The 14,772-nt window shown below is 36.2% G+C and overlaps 1 protein-coding gene across 2 annotated transcripts in view; it reads right to left on the bottom strand.

Moving 5' to 3' along the window:
* LOC110463655 (glutamate receptor U1-like) overlaps window positions 1-7,683 on the bottom strand; it is a 25,524-nt gene extending 17,841 nt beyond the window's left edge. The window contains exon 1 of one of the 2 annotated variants that reach the window (XM_021518451.1): window positions 7,408-7,683. In XM_021518451.1, the coding sequence (XP_021374126.1) occupies window positions 7,408-7,482 (75 nt within the window). In that variant the 5' untranslated portion in view covers window positions 7,483-7,683. The remainder of the gene's footprint in view (window positions 1-7,407) is intronic. The other variant, XM_021518450.1, reaches the window with a different exon arrangement.
* Between the last annotated feature and the right edge of the window lie 7,089 nt (window positions 7,684-14,772).

Genomic DNA, 14,772 nt, shown 5'->3' with positions numbered 1-14,772 from the left:
TGTTGATATATTGTGTACGTTGGTGATATATGATGTAAGGTTGACCATGTTGATATATTGTGTACGTTGGTGATATATGATGTGAGATTGACCTTGTTGATATACTGTGTACGTTGGTGATATCTAATGTAAGGTTGACCATGTTGATATATTGTGTACGTTGGTGATATGTGATGCAAGGTTGACCTTGTTGATATATTGTGTACGTTGGTGATATGTGATGTAAGGTTGACCTTGTTGATATATTGTGTACGTTGGTGATATGTGATGTAAGGTTGACCTTGTTGATATATTGTGTACGTTGGTGATATATGATGTAAGGTTGACCTTGTTGATATATTGTGTACGTTGGTGATATGTGATGTAAGGTTGACCTTGTTGATATATTGTGTACGTTGGTGATATGTGATGTAAGGTTGACCTTGTTGATATATTGTGTACGTTGGTGATATGTGATGTAAGGTTGACCTTGTTGATATATTGTGTACGTTGGTGATATGTGATGTAAGGTTGACCTTGTTGATATATTGTGTACGTTGGTGATATGTGATGTAAGGTTGACCTTGTTGATATATTGTGTACGTTGGTGATATGTGATGTAAGGTTGACCTTGTTGATATATTGTGTACGTTGGTGATATGTGATGTAAGGTTGACCTTGTTGATATATTGTGTACGTTGGTGATATGTGATGTAAGGTTGACCTTGTTGATATATTGTGTACGTTGGTGATATGTGATGTAAGGTTGACCTTGTTGATATATTGTGTACGTTGGTGATATGTGATGTAAGGTTGACCTTGTTGATATATTGTGTACGTTGGTGATATGTGATGTAAGGTTGACCATGTTGATATATTGTGTACGTTGGTGATATGTGATGTAAGGTTGACCATGTTGATATATTGTGTACGTTGGTGATATGTGATGTAAGGTTGACCATGTTGATATATTGTGTACGTTGGTGATATGTGATGTAAGGTTGACCATGTTGATATATTGTGTACGTTGGTGATATGTGATGTAAGGTTGACCATGTTGATATATTGTGTACGTTGGTGATATGTGATGTAAGGTTGACCATGTTGATATATTGTGTACGTTGGTGATATGTGATGTAAGGTTGACCATGTTGATATATTGTGTACGTTGGTGATATGTGATGTAAGGTTGACCATGTTGATATATTGTGTACGTTGGTGATATGTGATGTAAGGTTGACCATGTTGATATATTGTGTACGTTGGTGATATGTGATGTAAGGTTGACCATGTTGATATATTGTGTACGTTGGTGATATGTGATGTAAGGTTGACCATGTTGATATATTGTGTACGTTGGTGATATGTGATGTAAGGTTGACCATGTTGATATATTGTGTACGTTGGTGATATGTGATGTAAGGTTGACCATGTTGATATATTGTGTACGTTGGTGATATGTGATGTAAGGTTGACCATGTTGATATATTGTGTACGTTGGTGATATGTGATGTAAGGTTGACCATGTTGATATATTGTGTACGTTGGTGATATGTGATGTAAGGTTGACCATGTTGATATATTGTGTACGTTGGTGATATGTGATGTAAGGTTGACCATGTTGATATATTGTGTACGTTGGTGATATGTGATGTAAGGTTGACCATGTTGATATATTGTGTACGTTGGTGATATGTGATGTAAGGTTGACCATGTTGATATATTGTGTACGTTGGTGATATGTGATGTAAGGTTGACCATGTTGATATATTGTGTACGTTGGTGATATGTGATGTAAGGTTGACCATGTTGATATATTGTGTACGTTGGTGATATGTGATGTAAGGTTGACCATGTTGATATATTGTGTACGTTGGTGATATGTGATGTAAGGTTGACCATGTTGATATATTGTGTACGTTGGTGATATGTGATGTAAGGTTGACCATGTTGATATATTGTGTACGTTGGTGATATGTGATGTAAGGTTGACCATGTTGATATATTGTGTACGTTGGTGATATGTGATGTAAGGTTGACCATGTTGATATATTGTGTACGTTGGTGATATGTGATGTAAGGTTGACCATGTTGATATATTGTGTACGTTGGTGATATGTGATGTAAGGTTGACCATGTTGATATATTGTGTACGTTGGTGATATGTGATGTAAGGTTGACCATGTTGATATATTGTGTACGTTGGTGATATGTGATGTAAGGTTGACCATGTTGATATATTGTGTACGTTGGTGATATGTGATGTAAGGTTGACCATGTTGATATATTGTGTACGTTGGTGATATGTGATGTAAGGTTGACCATGTTGATATATTGTGTACGTTGGTGATATGTGATGTAAGGTTGACCATGTTGATATATTGTGTACGTTGGTGATATGTGATGTAAGGTTGACCATGTTGATATATTGTGTACGTTGGTGATATGTGATGTAAGGTTGACCATGTTGATATATTGTGTACGTTGGTGATATGTGATGTAAGGTTGACCATGTTGATATATTGTGTACGTTGGTGATATGTGATGTAAGGTTGACCATGTTGATATATTGTGTACGTTGGTGATATGTGATGTAAGGTTGACCATGTTGATATATTGTGTACGTTGGTGATATGTGATGTAAGGTTGACCATGTTGATATATTGTGTACGTTGGTGATATGTGATGTAAGGTTGACCATGTTGATATATTGTGTACGTTGGTGATATGTGATGAAAGGTTAACCTTGTTGATATATTGTGTACTTTGGTAATATGTTATGTAAGGTTTACCTTGTTGATATATTGTGTACGTTGGTGATATGTGATGTAAGGTTTACCTTGCTGTTAGATTGTGTACGTTGGTGATATGTGATGTAAGGTTAACCTTGTTAATCTATTGGGTACGTTGGTGATATGTTATATAAGGTTAACCTTGTTAATCTATTGTGTACGTTGGTGATATGTGATGTAAGGTTTATCTTGTTGATATATTGTGTACGTTGGTGATATGTGATGCAAGGTTTACCTTGTTGATATATTGTGTACTTTGGTGATATGTTATGTAAGGTTTACCTTGTTGATATATTGTGTACGTTGGTGATATGTGATGTAAGGTTTACCTTGTTGATATATTGTGTACGTTGGTGATATGTGATGTAAGGTTTACCTTGTTGATATATTGTGTACGTTGGTGATATGTGATGTAAGGTTTACCTTGTTGATATATTGTGTACGTTGGTGATATGTGATGTAAGGTTTACCTTGTTGATATATTGTGTACGTTGGTGATATGTGATGTAAGGTTTACCTTGTTGATATATTGTGTACGTTGGTGATATGTGATGTAAGGTTTACCTTGTTGATATATTGTGTACGTTGGTGATATGTGATGCAAGGTTTACCTTGTTGATATATTGTGTACTTTGGTGATATGTTATGTAAGGTTTACCTTGTTGATATATTGTGTACGTTGGTGATATGTGATGTAAGGTTTACCTTGTTGATATATTGTGTACGTTGGTGATATGTGATGTAAGGTTTACCTTGTTGATATATTGTGTACGTTGGTGATATGTGATGTAAGGTTTACCTTGTTGATATATTGTGTACGTTGGTGATATGTGATGTAAGGTTTACCTTGTTGATATATTGTGTACGTTGGTGATATGTGATGTAAGGTTTACCTTGTTGATATATTGTGTACGTTGGTGATATGTGATGTAAGGTTTACCTTGTTGATATATTGTGTACGTTGGTGATATGTGATGTAAGGTTTACCTTGTTGATATATTGTGTACGTTGGTGATATGTGATGTAAGGTTTACCTTGTTGATATATTGTGTACGTTGGTGATATGTGATATAAGGTTTACCTTGTTGTTATATTGTGTACGTTGGTGATATGTGATGTAAGGTTAACCTTGTTAATCTATTGTGTACGTTGGTGATATGTTATGTAAGGTTAACCTTGTTAATCTATTGTGTACGTTGGTGATATGTGATGTAAGGTTTATCTTGTTGATATATTGTGTACGTTGGTGATATGTGATGCAAGGTTTACCTTGTTGATATATTGTGTACTTTGGTGATATGTTATGTGAGGTTTACCTTGTTGATATATTGTGTACGTTGGTGATATGTGATGTAAGGTTAACCTTGTTGATATATTGTGTACGTTGGTGATATGTAATGTAAGGTTAACCTTGTTAATCTATTGTGTACGTTGGTGATATGTGATGGAAGGTTAACCTTGTTAATCTATTGAGTACGTTGGTGATATGTGATGTAAGGTTAACCTTGTTGATATACTGTGTACGTTGGTGATATGTGATGTAAGGTTAACCTTGTTGATATATTGTGTACGCTGGTGATATGTGATGTAATGTTGACGTTGTTGATATAGTGTGTACTTTGGTGATATCTGATGTAAGGTTGACCTTGTTGATATATTGTGTACTTTGGTGATATCTGATGTAAGGTTGGCCTTGTTGATATATTGTGTACTTTGGTGATATGAAATGTAAGGTTGACCTTGTTGATATATTGTGTACGTTGGTGATATTTGATGTAAGGTTAACCTTGTTGATATTTTGTGTACGCTGGTGATATGTCATGTAATGTTGACGTTGTTGATATATTGTGTACGTTGGTGAAAGGTTAACCTTGTTGATATATTGTGTACGTTGGTGAAAGGTTAACCTTGTTGATATATTGAGTACGCTGGGGATATGTGATGTAATGTTGACGTTGTTGATATATTGTGTACGTTGGTGAAAGGTTAACCTTGTTGATATACTGTGTACGTTGTTGATATGTGATGTAAGGTTTACCTTGTTGAGATATTGTGTACGTTGGTGATATGTTATGTAAGGTTTCTTGATATATTGTGTACGTTGGTGGTATGTGATGTAAGGTTGACCTTGTTGATATGTAATATGTTATGTAAGGTTTACCTTGTTGATATATTGTGTACGCTGGTGATATGTGATGTAAGGTTGACGTTGTTGATATATTGTGTACGTTGGTGATATGTGATGTAAGGTTGACCTTGTTGAGATATTGTGTACGTTGGTGATATGTGATGTAAGGTTGACCTTGTTGATATATTGTGTACGTTGGTGATATGTGATGTTTAGGTTGGCCTTTTTGATATATTGTGTACGTTGGTGATATGTGATGTAAGGTTGACCTTGTTGATATATTGTGTCATTGGTGATGTTGTTTTGGTACAGAAAGAGTACTTCTGTAGCACCCCGTATGTTGTCATGGTACAGAAAGATAACTTCTGTAGCACCCCGTATGTTGTAATAGTACAGAAAAAACGTCTGTAGCACCCCGTATGTTGTAATGGTACCGAAAGAGAACTTCTGTAGCACCCCGTGTGTTGTAATGGTACCTAAAGAGAACTTCTGTAGCACCCGTATGTTGTAAGAGTACAGAAAGAGAACTTCTGTAGCACCCCGTATGTTGTAATAGTACAGAAAGAGAACTTCTGTAGCACCCCGTGTGTCGTAGTAGTATAGAAAGAGAACTTCTGTAACACCACGTATGTTGTAATGGTACCGAAAGAGAACTTCTGTAGCAGCCCGTATGTTGTCATGGTACCGAAAGAGAACTTCTGTAGCACCCCGTATGTTGTAATGGTACAGAAAGAGAACTTCTGTAACACCCCGTATGTTGTGATGGTACCTAAAGAGAACTTCTGTAGCACCCCGTATGTTGTGATGGTACCTAAAGAGAACTTCTGTAGCACCCCGTATGTTGTGATTTTACCGAAAGAGAAAGTCTGTAGCAGCCCGTATGTTGTGATGGTACCTAAAGAGAACTTCTGTAGCACACCGTATGTTGTAATGGTACAGAAAGAGAACTCATGTAGCACCCCGTATGTTGTCATGGTACCGAAAGAGAACTTCTGTAGCACCCCGTATGTTGGGATTGTACCGAAAGAGAACTTCTGTAGCACCCCGTATGTCGTGATTGTACCGAAAGAGAACTTCTGTAGCCCCCCGTATGTTGTAATGGTACAGAAAGAGAACTTATGTAGCACCCCGTATGTTGTAATGGTACCGAACGAGAACTTCTGTAGCACCCCGTATGTTGTCATGGTACCGAAAGAGAACTTCTGTAGCACCCCGTATGTTGTAATGGTACCGAAAGAGAACTTCTGTAGCACCCCGTATGATGTCATGGTACAGAAAGATAACTTCTGTAGCAGCCCGTATGTCGTGATTGTACCGAAAGAGAACTTCTGTAGCACCCCGTATGTTGTGATGGTACCGAAAGAGAACTTCTGTAGCACCCCGTATGTTGTAATGGTACAGAAAGAGAACTCATGTAGCACCCCGTATGTTGAAATGGTTCCGAAAGAGTACTTCTGTACCACCCCGTATATTTTTACGGAACTGCGAGATTGAAATCTCCCACAGACTGAAATGGTGGCGAACTTTTTCTGAAATATATCAGTTTACATACTAGTCTCTACAGTGTTCTATTCATGCGGTATATATATATATTATTTTTTATAATTTCATTGAACGTCAAACTCAAGCGTCCGTATACTGAAGTGGTACTGGTAAATATCATATACTTACATACGCCCGTATACTGAAGTGGTACTGGTAATTATCATATACTTAAATACCCTACATCTGTACATCGACACGGGTAGAAATTTAAATACGGTAATGGTACAACGGTCGGTCAAATACTACATGTTCTTGACATTGAGAAAGGTCAACATAGAACTAAGACACACACTTTACAATTTCAGGTAAGCTAGATTTTTAAAACCCCGCATAATATCAATATGCCAACTTGCATTCGATAAAGAGTTCTGCACTCGATTGCGTGCATTTATGCTTAAAAGAGTGGAACATTTGTAGTTGTCCGTCGCTATTGTGTGATCGTAGCTGCATCGAGTACGGTCCCTCCAGTACAGTCACCATAGTGAACTGTTATAGCCACATATTTCACTATGTTTTAATAAGCTGTTTTCAACAACGTAAGTAAACAGAACATAAATGACACACTAGCGAAATATAATATGTGTTATGATTGATAACAAAAATATCATTTGAAATAAACACGTGATATAAGAGTTAAGGGATGTTTGAACACTTAGCTGGGTTCATATCCCTATTGTCTTGTTAGCCTATTATAACAATGACTTGACTATCCAGCTAAAAAGATTCGTATTCTTCTAAAGGACAAACTTTTTGTTCCCGTCTTCATATGGGTCTGTTTGATCCATACACGCAAATAATTAAGATACACGTGTGGTCGTTATATTTACATATAACTATTATAAGCTTCATTGCTTGATGACTATTCATCAAGCTGATCATGCATTGAAAACACGTTCACGCACGTAGGCCATTTTAAATAAAATGGTATGCATATTTAAAAATAAAATAATAAAATGTCATTACCGGGTCGGTCGCTGCCGCAGAAACCACCAGGATGGTCAGTATGGTCGTTACACATGCTTGAATCGTGTTGACCATGATTACCAAAATATGTCCGCAGCTTCACACAGTTTTCTTGAGTAGATCGGAGCGATACCCGGTTATCAACAGCCCATTTGAGGAATAGACAGGATCCAGTGAGGCTCGTTTAATTATGGGAGCTCACACTTGTTGTAAGGGCAGGCACAGCACGCCGTGTCACTGTATGCGTGGACCAGAATAAAAGGTCAGAGCCATACTGTATACTACTTCATTGTGTGAGTTTTTGTAAGGTTTATTATTTGTTGTATATGAAATGATCTAGAAAAAACGCCGACACATTACTTTATATCATAAATGTGACCATCGATTAACATATGAATAGTCTATACGTAGCAGTAGGGCTGCTTCTGGTGGTACAGGTAGGAGTTATGTCCCGTCTATAGAAATATCGGGGACATCATAATTCCCTCGTAAGTTTGGTATTAATACGCAATCCTATATCGCGGCATGGCAGGACGTCTCAATCACCTATCGATGTAAAAATCGTGAGTTCTGTTGTGACTATGACAGTGTGGCTACACAACCGTCCTAGTGTTGTCGTCTGTAAAGTATATCGAATAGGTTTTAAATGGATCAGGACGAATCATTGAGAACATGCACGTTACATACTTTCGGTGGCAGCTGTACATTATAGTCTAATATCCGAACTCACATTGACCAAAGTAGAGAGTCCGGGATTCAGTAAAGGCAACGAAACAAACAGCTAAATACTATACCTGCCAGTATCAGCGGCGGCATGTCTTAGTGACATTTTAAAATGTATGGCCAATCAACCACTTTAAAGCGACAAAGATAATTTTGACAACAAAATGGAAATAGATTGCAACAGCTACACCGAATTATATATGCCTCTCCTTATCGGAGACAATGCGGCATGGTCACCAAATGCAATGTATTGAAGGGCCTTGCAATCGCAATAACATGGAAGAAGAATAGCATTATTTGATTGTTGGTTTATGTATGTATGCGTGCCTTTAAGGACGAAACATACTTTTCAAATTTGGGCCAATAAGCAGACAGTTGCACATGCTGGTTAAATTCCAGAGGAGTGTTCTGTATCATTGATAACAACGGCCATGTTAACGTACGTAGAATCCACGAGATGTCCTCTTCTCAATGTACAAGGGCCACTAATGAGCAAAACCGAGGACGTCCATATCCATATAGAACAGAGATAAGATAGCGTCCTGTGATAACATGTGGAGATCATATAGCTGACGAATAGTCTGCCCTTAATCAACATGCATATTTAGAAACCCCGCAAGTTTGTCCGACAACAATTACAAAAATCGTTGTACATGAAGTATTAAAACAAATTCCATGAATACCAGAGCAACTGCAACATGTAAGAAACTTAGATTGGGGAAGCAGGCTCGATTCTTTCAGGAGAAAGGAAGAGAATTTGAAGAATGTATGAATTACACAAAATTGTCTTGATTAATACCCCTTCACAAACACTGATTTTTCTTACGAGTCCTTACGGATCGCCAACTCGTAGTCAATCGCGAGTATCCGTACATAACTCGTTGGTATACGTTAATAACTCGTCACAACTCGCAGTCAATCGTGAGGATCCGTGAAAGTAGAGGCAAATATTTTTACATGTCAAAAATCTTGCGATTGTCGACGGATTGCATTTTCCGTACATAACTCGTAAATAACTTGTAACAATCCGTAAACTACTCGCAATATTCCGTAAATGTCTCGTACATTTTTTTTACGATTTGTTACGGTTAGTTTACGATTTGTTTACGGATTATAACGAGTGCTTAAGTGATGTTTACGATTTCATTCACGTCGTGTTACAATGACTTTACGGATTGTTAAGAGTTATTACGAGCACTTTACGTATAGTTACGAGCACTTTACGAATACATACGTATACTTTACGATTTAGGTAAGGTATACAAGCTGCAAAATCGAACAGTTCCTTTCAGTTGCTATCAAGACGTCAAAGAAATCAGATCTCTCCACATCTTGTATACAATACCACAAGCATGGCTCCAACGAGGAAGGCACTCAACAGGAATGATGATACATAGAGAGATCGCATACTTTTTTTGCAAAAAACATAAGGACTCGTTAATACTCGTAACTAACTCGCAACTATTCGTAACAACACGTTAACAGGTCGTAATTTACACGAAAAGATGAATCGCCACGTTCCGTCCGTAGTATAACAATCCATAAAAAGCTCGTAAAATGTCGTAAGTTGCTCGTAACTCGGAACAAATCGTAGATTTTGGCCTTAAATACATCGTAATAACTCGTAATAAACCGTAAATGGCTCGTAATTACTTGTAACCACTCTTAAATCGCTCATAAAAGTGGACACATCGTAAGGATCCGTGTACTTTTACGTGTCATAGTAAGGATCCGTGTACTTTTACGTGTCATAGTAAGGATCCGTGTACATTTACGTGTCATAGTAAGGATCCGTAAGAAAAATCCGTGTATGTGAAGGTAGCATTAACTCTTCTACCAAAAAAAACCAACCTAAACCAATATTATCTTCAAACAATAAACATCAATCTTTTTGTCAAAGCGATAGTAAATAATTGCAAATGTATACATTAATTTGCGCTAAATTATTTTTAGTCATTTTAAAGACAAAACTTATTTTATTTATCGGAGTTACCTCCCTTCAGCTATTTAAAAGTTACTCTAGTGTAATCCTAACAGACGATCAGATACAGGTTTGTTTATTGGTTTGTTTTTCAAAATTGCTTAACGCCTCATCCACAGTTACGTCTTACCAATAATGACAAACACCTTGAAGGGCATTTATACAAGTTAACCCACTAATATATACTTAAGGATACATGGTTAACACTTACATAAACACAGCAAAGTGGTCATTGAAATTGCTATTAACAAGCGTTTAAAATAATTTCTATTTGATGGTACAATTATGCAACAACGTCATATAGGTAATAAAAGATAATTAAAGAAGTTGGTAGCACAAAGCAATGTCTCCTAAATGTCTAAATATTATCGTCTCCTTCTAGTGTAATGTCATTAAGGATATTATATAACCAAAATACAAGACAGACAAATCCCGAATAGTTTGAAATAAACAATAGTGATATAGTATACACAGGTATAGGTGATATAACTATCTTAACTATCACAAACTACAGAACAACATCATCGATATCCAGGGCTCAGTCTCGCTCTCTACACCCCTGTTTGACTAGTCTCAGGTACAAAAAAACACCTGACCAATCGCAAGGCCGATACCTGTCCATTGAAGATTACAAAGGAGAGACGCCCGACTTCAAAGCCTGTCAATTTTTACCGTTACGCGACCGTGAGATTCTTTTGATGTATTTCAAAGGATTGAACTAGTCTCCTTGTCTCATCAACAAGGTGGCGCACACAGAGCCTTCAATTTTGCTTTGACAGGGGTGCATAGAGCGAAGGTGAGCGTAACCCCTGGATATCGAGGATGCCTTTCCTCCATAGTCCGCAATTGTGTTCAAATGATGAGTGATATAGGCTGTCAATTGTCTGATTAAATTAGATCAGGATATATTAACAAGCGCGTGACTGCATTTACGCTGGTACGCAGGTGAATCCATCAAATCTTCAAATAGAAAAACGAAACAAAACACTGCTTGTTGTACCCCCTTGTACCTCGGACCCGCTCCTACATGAATCCACCCCTAACATGGGTTAGCTACGCCCCTGTATTCACTCGTAGTCTAGCTCGAGTAGTGTGTCCTCGGCCGTAGGGACCTTTATCATGGGGGTGGGGTCGGCAAGTTGAAACTTTGTTAGAGATTTCAAAGCCCTTGGTTCGGGTTCGGGACGTAGTGAGGATGGGCAAGAGGAATTGCATTTTTCTTTATTATTATTATTTCCTTTATTTCCTCCAGAAATGAAGAGTTACAGAAATAACGAACAATACACGTACAATTCAAAAATATTGAAAGAGAAGAAAATGCATTCACAATCATGGTCACACCCTTACATAGTGACACACACATGCACATGGACAGACATACACATAAGAGAATAAAAATAGTACCCGCATCATACCATAAAGTACTATAAACACAACACAATGATATAATAGGTACTATTACAGTCATTATATGGTGATAATTATGAAGATGGGCAGTATAACACTAATCATACATTACATCACACATTGATATAATAGACATATTTACACTCCTCAAACTACATTATCATATAATAGTATAGACAGTAATACACTTCTCGTACTAAGCAATCATACAACATAGTATTAAACAGTATAACAAGCATCACACTATAAATTATACAGCATTATTTTAGACAGTATTACTGTTACATAAGTCTTACAATACAATCATACATTGAGTAGAACACGTTGCACGAAGTCATACAATATAGTCATACAGTGGTGTGAAATACACAACATACAATATAATAATTAACTTGAACATGCAATGATTTCAGTTGTAGTAATACATATCACAAGATTAATTCATACAATACAAACAATATTATGAATGGTAGTAAGTTGCACTAATCATGCAGCCCAATTGTGCAATGGTATAACAGGAGAGACGTGACTAATTTGAATACAAAAATATACGTATTTCATGTATTAATCTTGCTGAAGCGTGAGGTACACACAAGTAAATTTGTGATCATATTACTCAGTATACAACATTCAAATATCTAAGGATAAATTACATAATACCACTGTATTGAAGAATTTTAGTAATAATAACAATGGATTTTATTCCAAAGTCCTCCAGTTCATATGGGGATAAGTCATAGCTGAAAATACCACCAAGAAGAACATGAAGTAGATGGTAATTAGACATTACATTAAGATAAAACACAAAATCTATATCTTTTACAGTACCGAGTACACACCAGAGTTGGTCACGTAATAGCTCTGTGTGTGAGCATTCGAGTACACTATGCATAATAGTATCTTTGTGCATAGATCCACAGTAATGACACAAATAGATATTTTCATTATCGCGCATTACAACACAAAGTTTAACAACTTTCTTAAAACATAGACTGTATTGTGGAAAACGTAAAGCAAGTTTCCATATCGCATACGGTTGTATCTTATTATGTAAAAGAGTGAAGCGAGAGAAGTCCCTATTAGCGTTCATTCTTTCACATAAATTAAACTGTTCATAGTTTTTTACATGGTCATTGACCAAACGCTTCCATTGACATTTGTTTGGAAATACACCACTCTTCAAAAATTCATCAATAACATGAAACAAATTGTATTTTTGTCAAATATAAACAATGTCGAGAACAAAACCTCTACTAAATTGAGACAGGTTGAATTCGAATAGACGCTTGGTAAGAATTTCGCGTGTTAAACAGCCAACTTCCATGGAACATATTCTACCAAAACATAACATTTTCTTTCCGCTGATGGATACTTCTACAGAAAACCAACCAATCAAGGACGTGCACATATCTGTTCTTGTTCTTACATTAAAACCTTGGATTGGTTTGACAATGAAGTTTTGTGCTCTTTCGAACATGTAAATTTCATTTTGCTTTAATTGCCACAAGTCACACCCATCCAGTGCTGAGGGATATACTTTACACTTAACAATGTTTGCAGTGGTTAAAGGATTCATGGATGTGCTCCAGAACGAATTAAGGACATAACACTACTCTTTAATTTGGAACAAACACGTTCTGTACGTTCGATATTGTTATTTCTACTATTCAATAAAACTCCGACATGAGTAATACTTTCTACGATTGGTAGTTTCTTTACAAATACAGTTATATCACAATTAATATTGGGTTTCTTTTTAGAAGTAAAAACAACAATTTTAGATTTAGTAGAGGAAAATGTAAATCTCCACTTTCTACTGTATTTCTCACAAATAGAGTCCGACATTGTCCGACTTGAGACCATTAAAAACAACATTACTGGTAAATCGAGAATACATCAGTTTCATGATATTCCATACTTTTCCTTTAATACCCATATTGTAAAGCTTATAGAATAGGCCATCTTGCCATACAGTATCGAAGGCTTTATTGCTATCAAGAAAAGCGACAAGCACATCAGATCCATTATCTAGGTTATAGTTCACACTTTCCTGTAGATTAAAAGAAGTACATAAACTACACAGTTTTTTGCGATATGCTGATTGATGCCTGTTCGGAAATGTGTATGATTCTAGGACTGGACTTAAACTGGTAGACAAGAGTGTCTCAAAAATATTAAAAAACACAGGAATTAATGTTATACCCCTATAGTTGTTTGGGTCATCTTTTGGTTTCCGATTACCTTTATACAGAGTGATTATTGTACCAAGTTTCCATGATTTGGGAATATACTCATACTTAATAATGAGATTGAACAAAACTGTAATATGTTTGATCATTTGACTGTTACAGTATTTAATATGCTCATACACAAGACCGTCCGAACCACAAGACTTGTTTTGTCTTAAGACCTTTACATATTTCAGAACCCTCTTTAAAAGTAAATTATTTTTTCTAGAAAAAAAGAGGTTAAGAACGGGATGAATTAGCTTTGTTGGTTTTTGTTTGTGCATTTCTTACTTTATTCTGTACTTGCTTTGAATCGTTAAGGTCATTCCAATGTGGCTGCCACACCAAACTGTATATCAGATTCAATAATGTATTCCGTTAGCATTAAACAATCCCTGTCACAAAACAATCCTCCTCCAATATTTCTCAAACATAATTGAGGTACATTTACACTAAATTTCAGAAAAAAGTATTCAATAACTGATGAAAAAACTCACTTTTTATATGTTCAACTTCCAAGCTAAATAAAAGTAACATTTCAGGAAAAAAAACATTTAAACTTGTAAATATCATAAGGTTGGAGATGCATTTGTCGAGGAAACTGTAAGAAAATGTGTCAAACCTCCAGAATAATGGCATACATTTCCCCTGAATAAATCTCATCTGAGCAAAAAGCTAACAAGACTGACTGAGGTTGGAAAAAAAGCATGCAAAGCAAGTGAGATTGGATTACCTGTACACTATTCACTACAGGTTCTCTCTCTGGTAAAATATGGCTTGAATTGTATCAAAAGTCTTGTTAGCTTTATGGAATGTTGTAAAATATCCAATAAAAAAACATGTCATCATTTTTGAGATTTGAAGCATTTTCTCACATTTTTCTCGACAATAGTCATTACATGGATACTTCAGGAATGCATGTAACGGTACGTTTTCATTTATTTCATTATTCATTGCAATTTGACGCCATTCAAATTCCGCATACAAAAGTTTCTTTTCAGACAAAATCAACAATATTTGCGACAA

This window comes from Mizuhopecten yessoensis, unplaced genomic scaffold (assembly GCF_002113885.1).
Source record: "Mizuhopecten yessoensis strain PY_sf001 unplaced genomic scaffold, ASM211388v2 scaffold10919, whole genome shotgun sequence".
Classification (NCBI taxonomy): domain Eukaryota; kingdom Metazoa; phylum Mollusca; class Bivalvia; order Pectinida; family Pectinidae; genus Mizuhopecten; species Mizuhopecten yessoensis.
The sequence above is the reverse complement of the archived record's forward strand: the minus strand, read 5'-3'. Positions and strand labels throughout refer to the sequence as shown.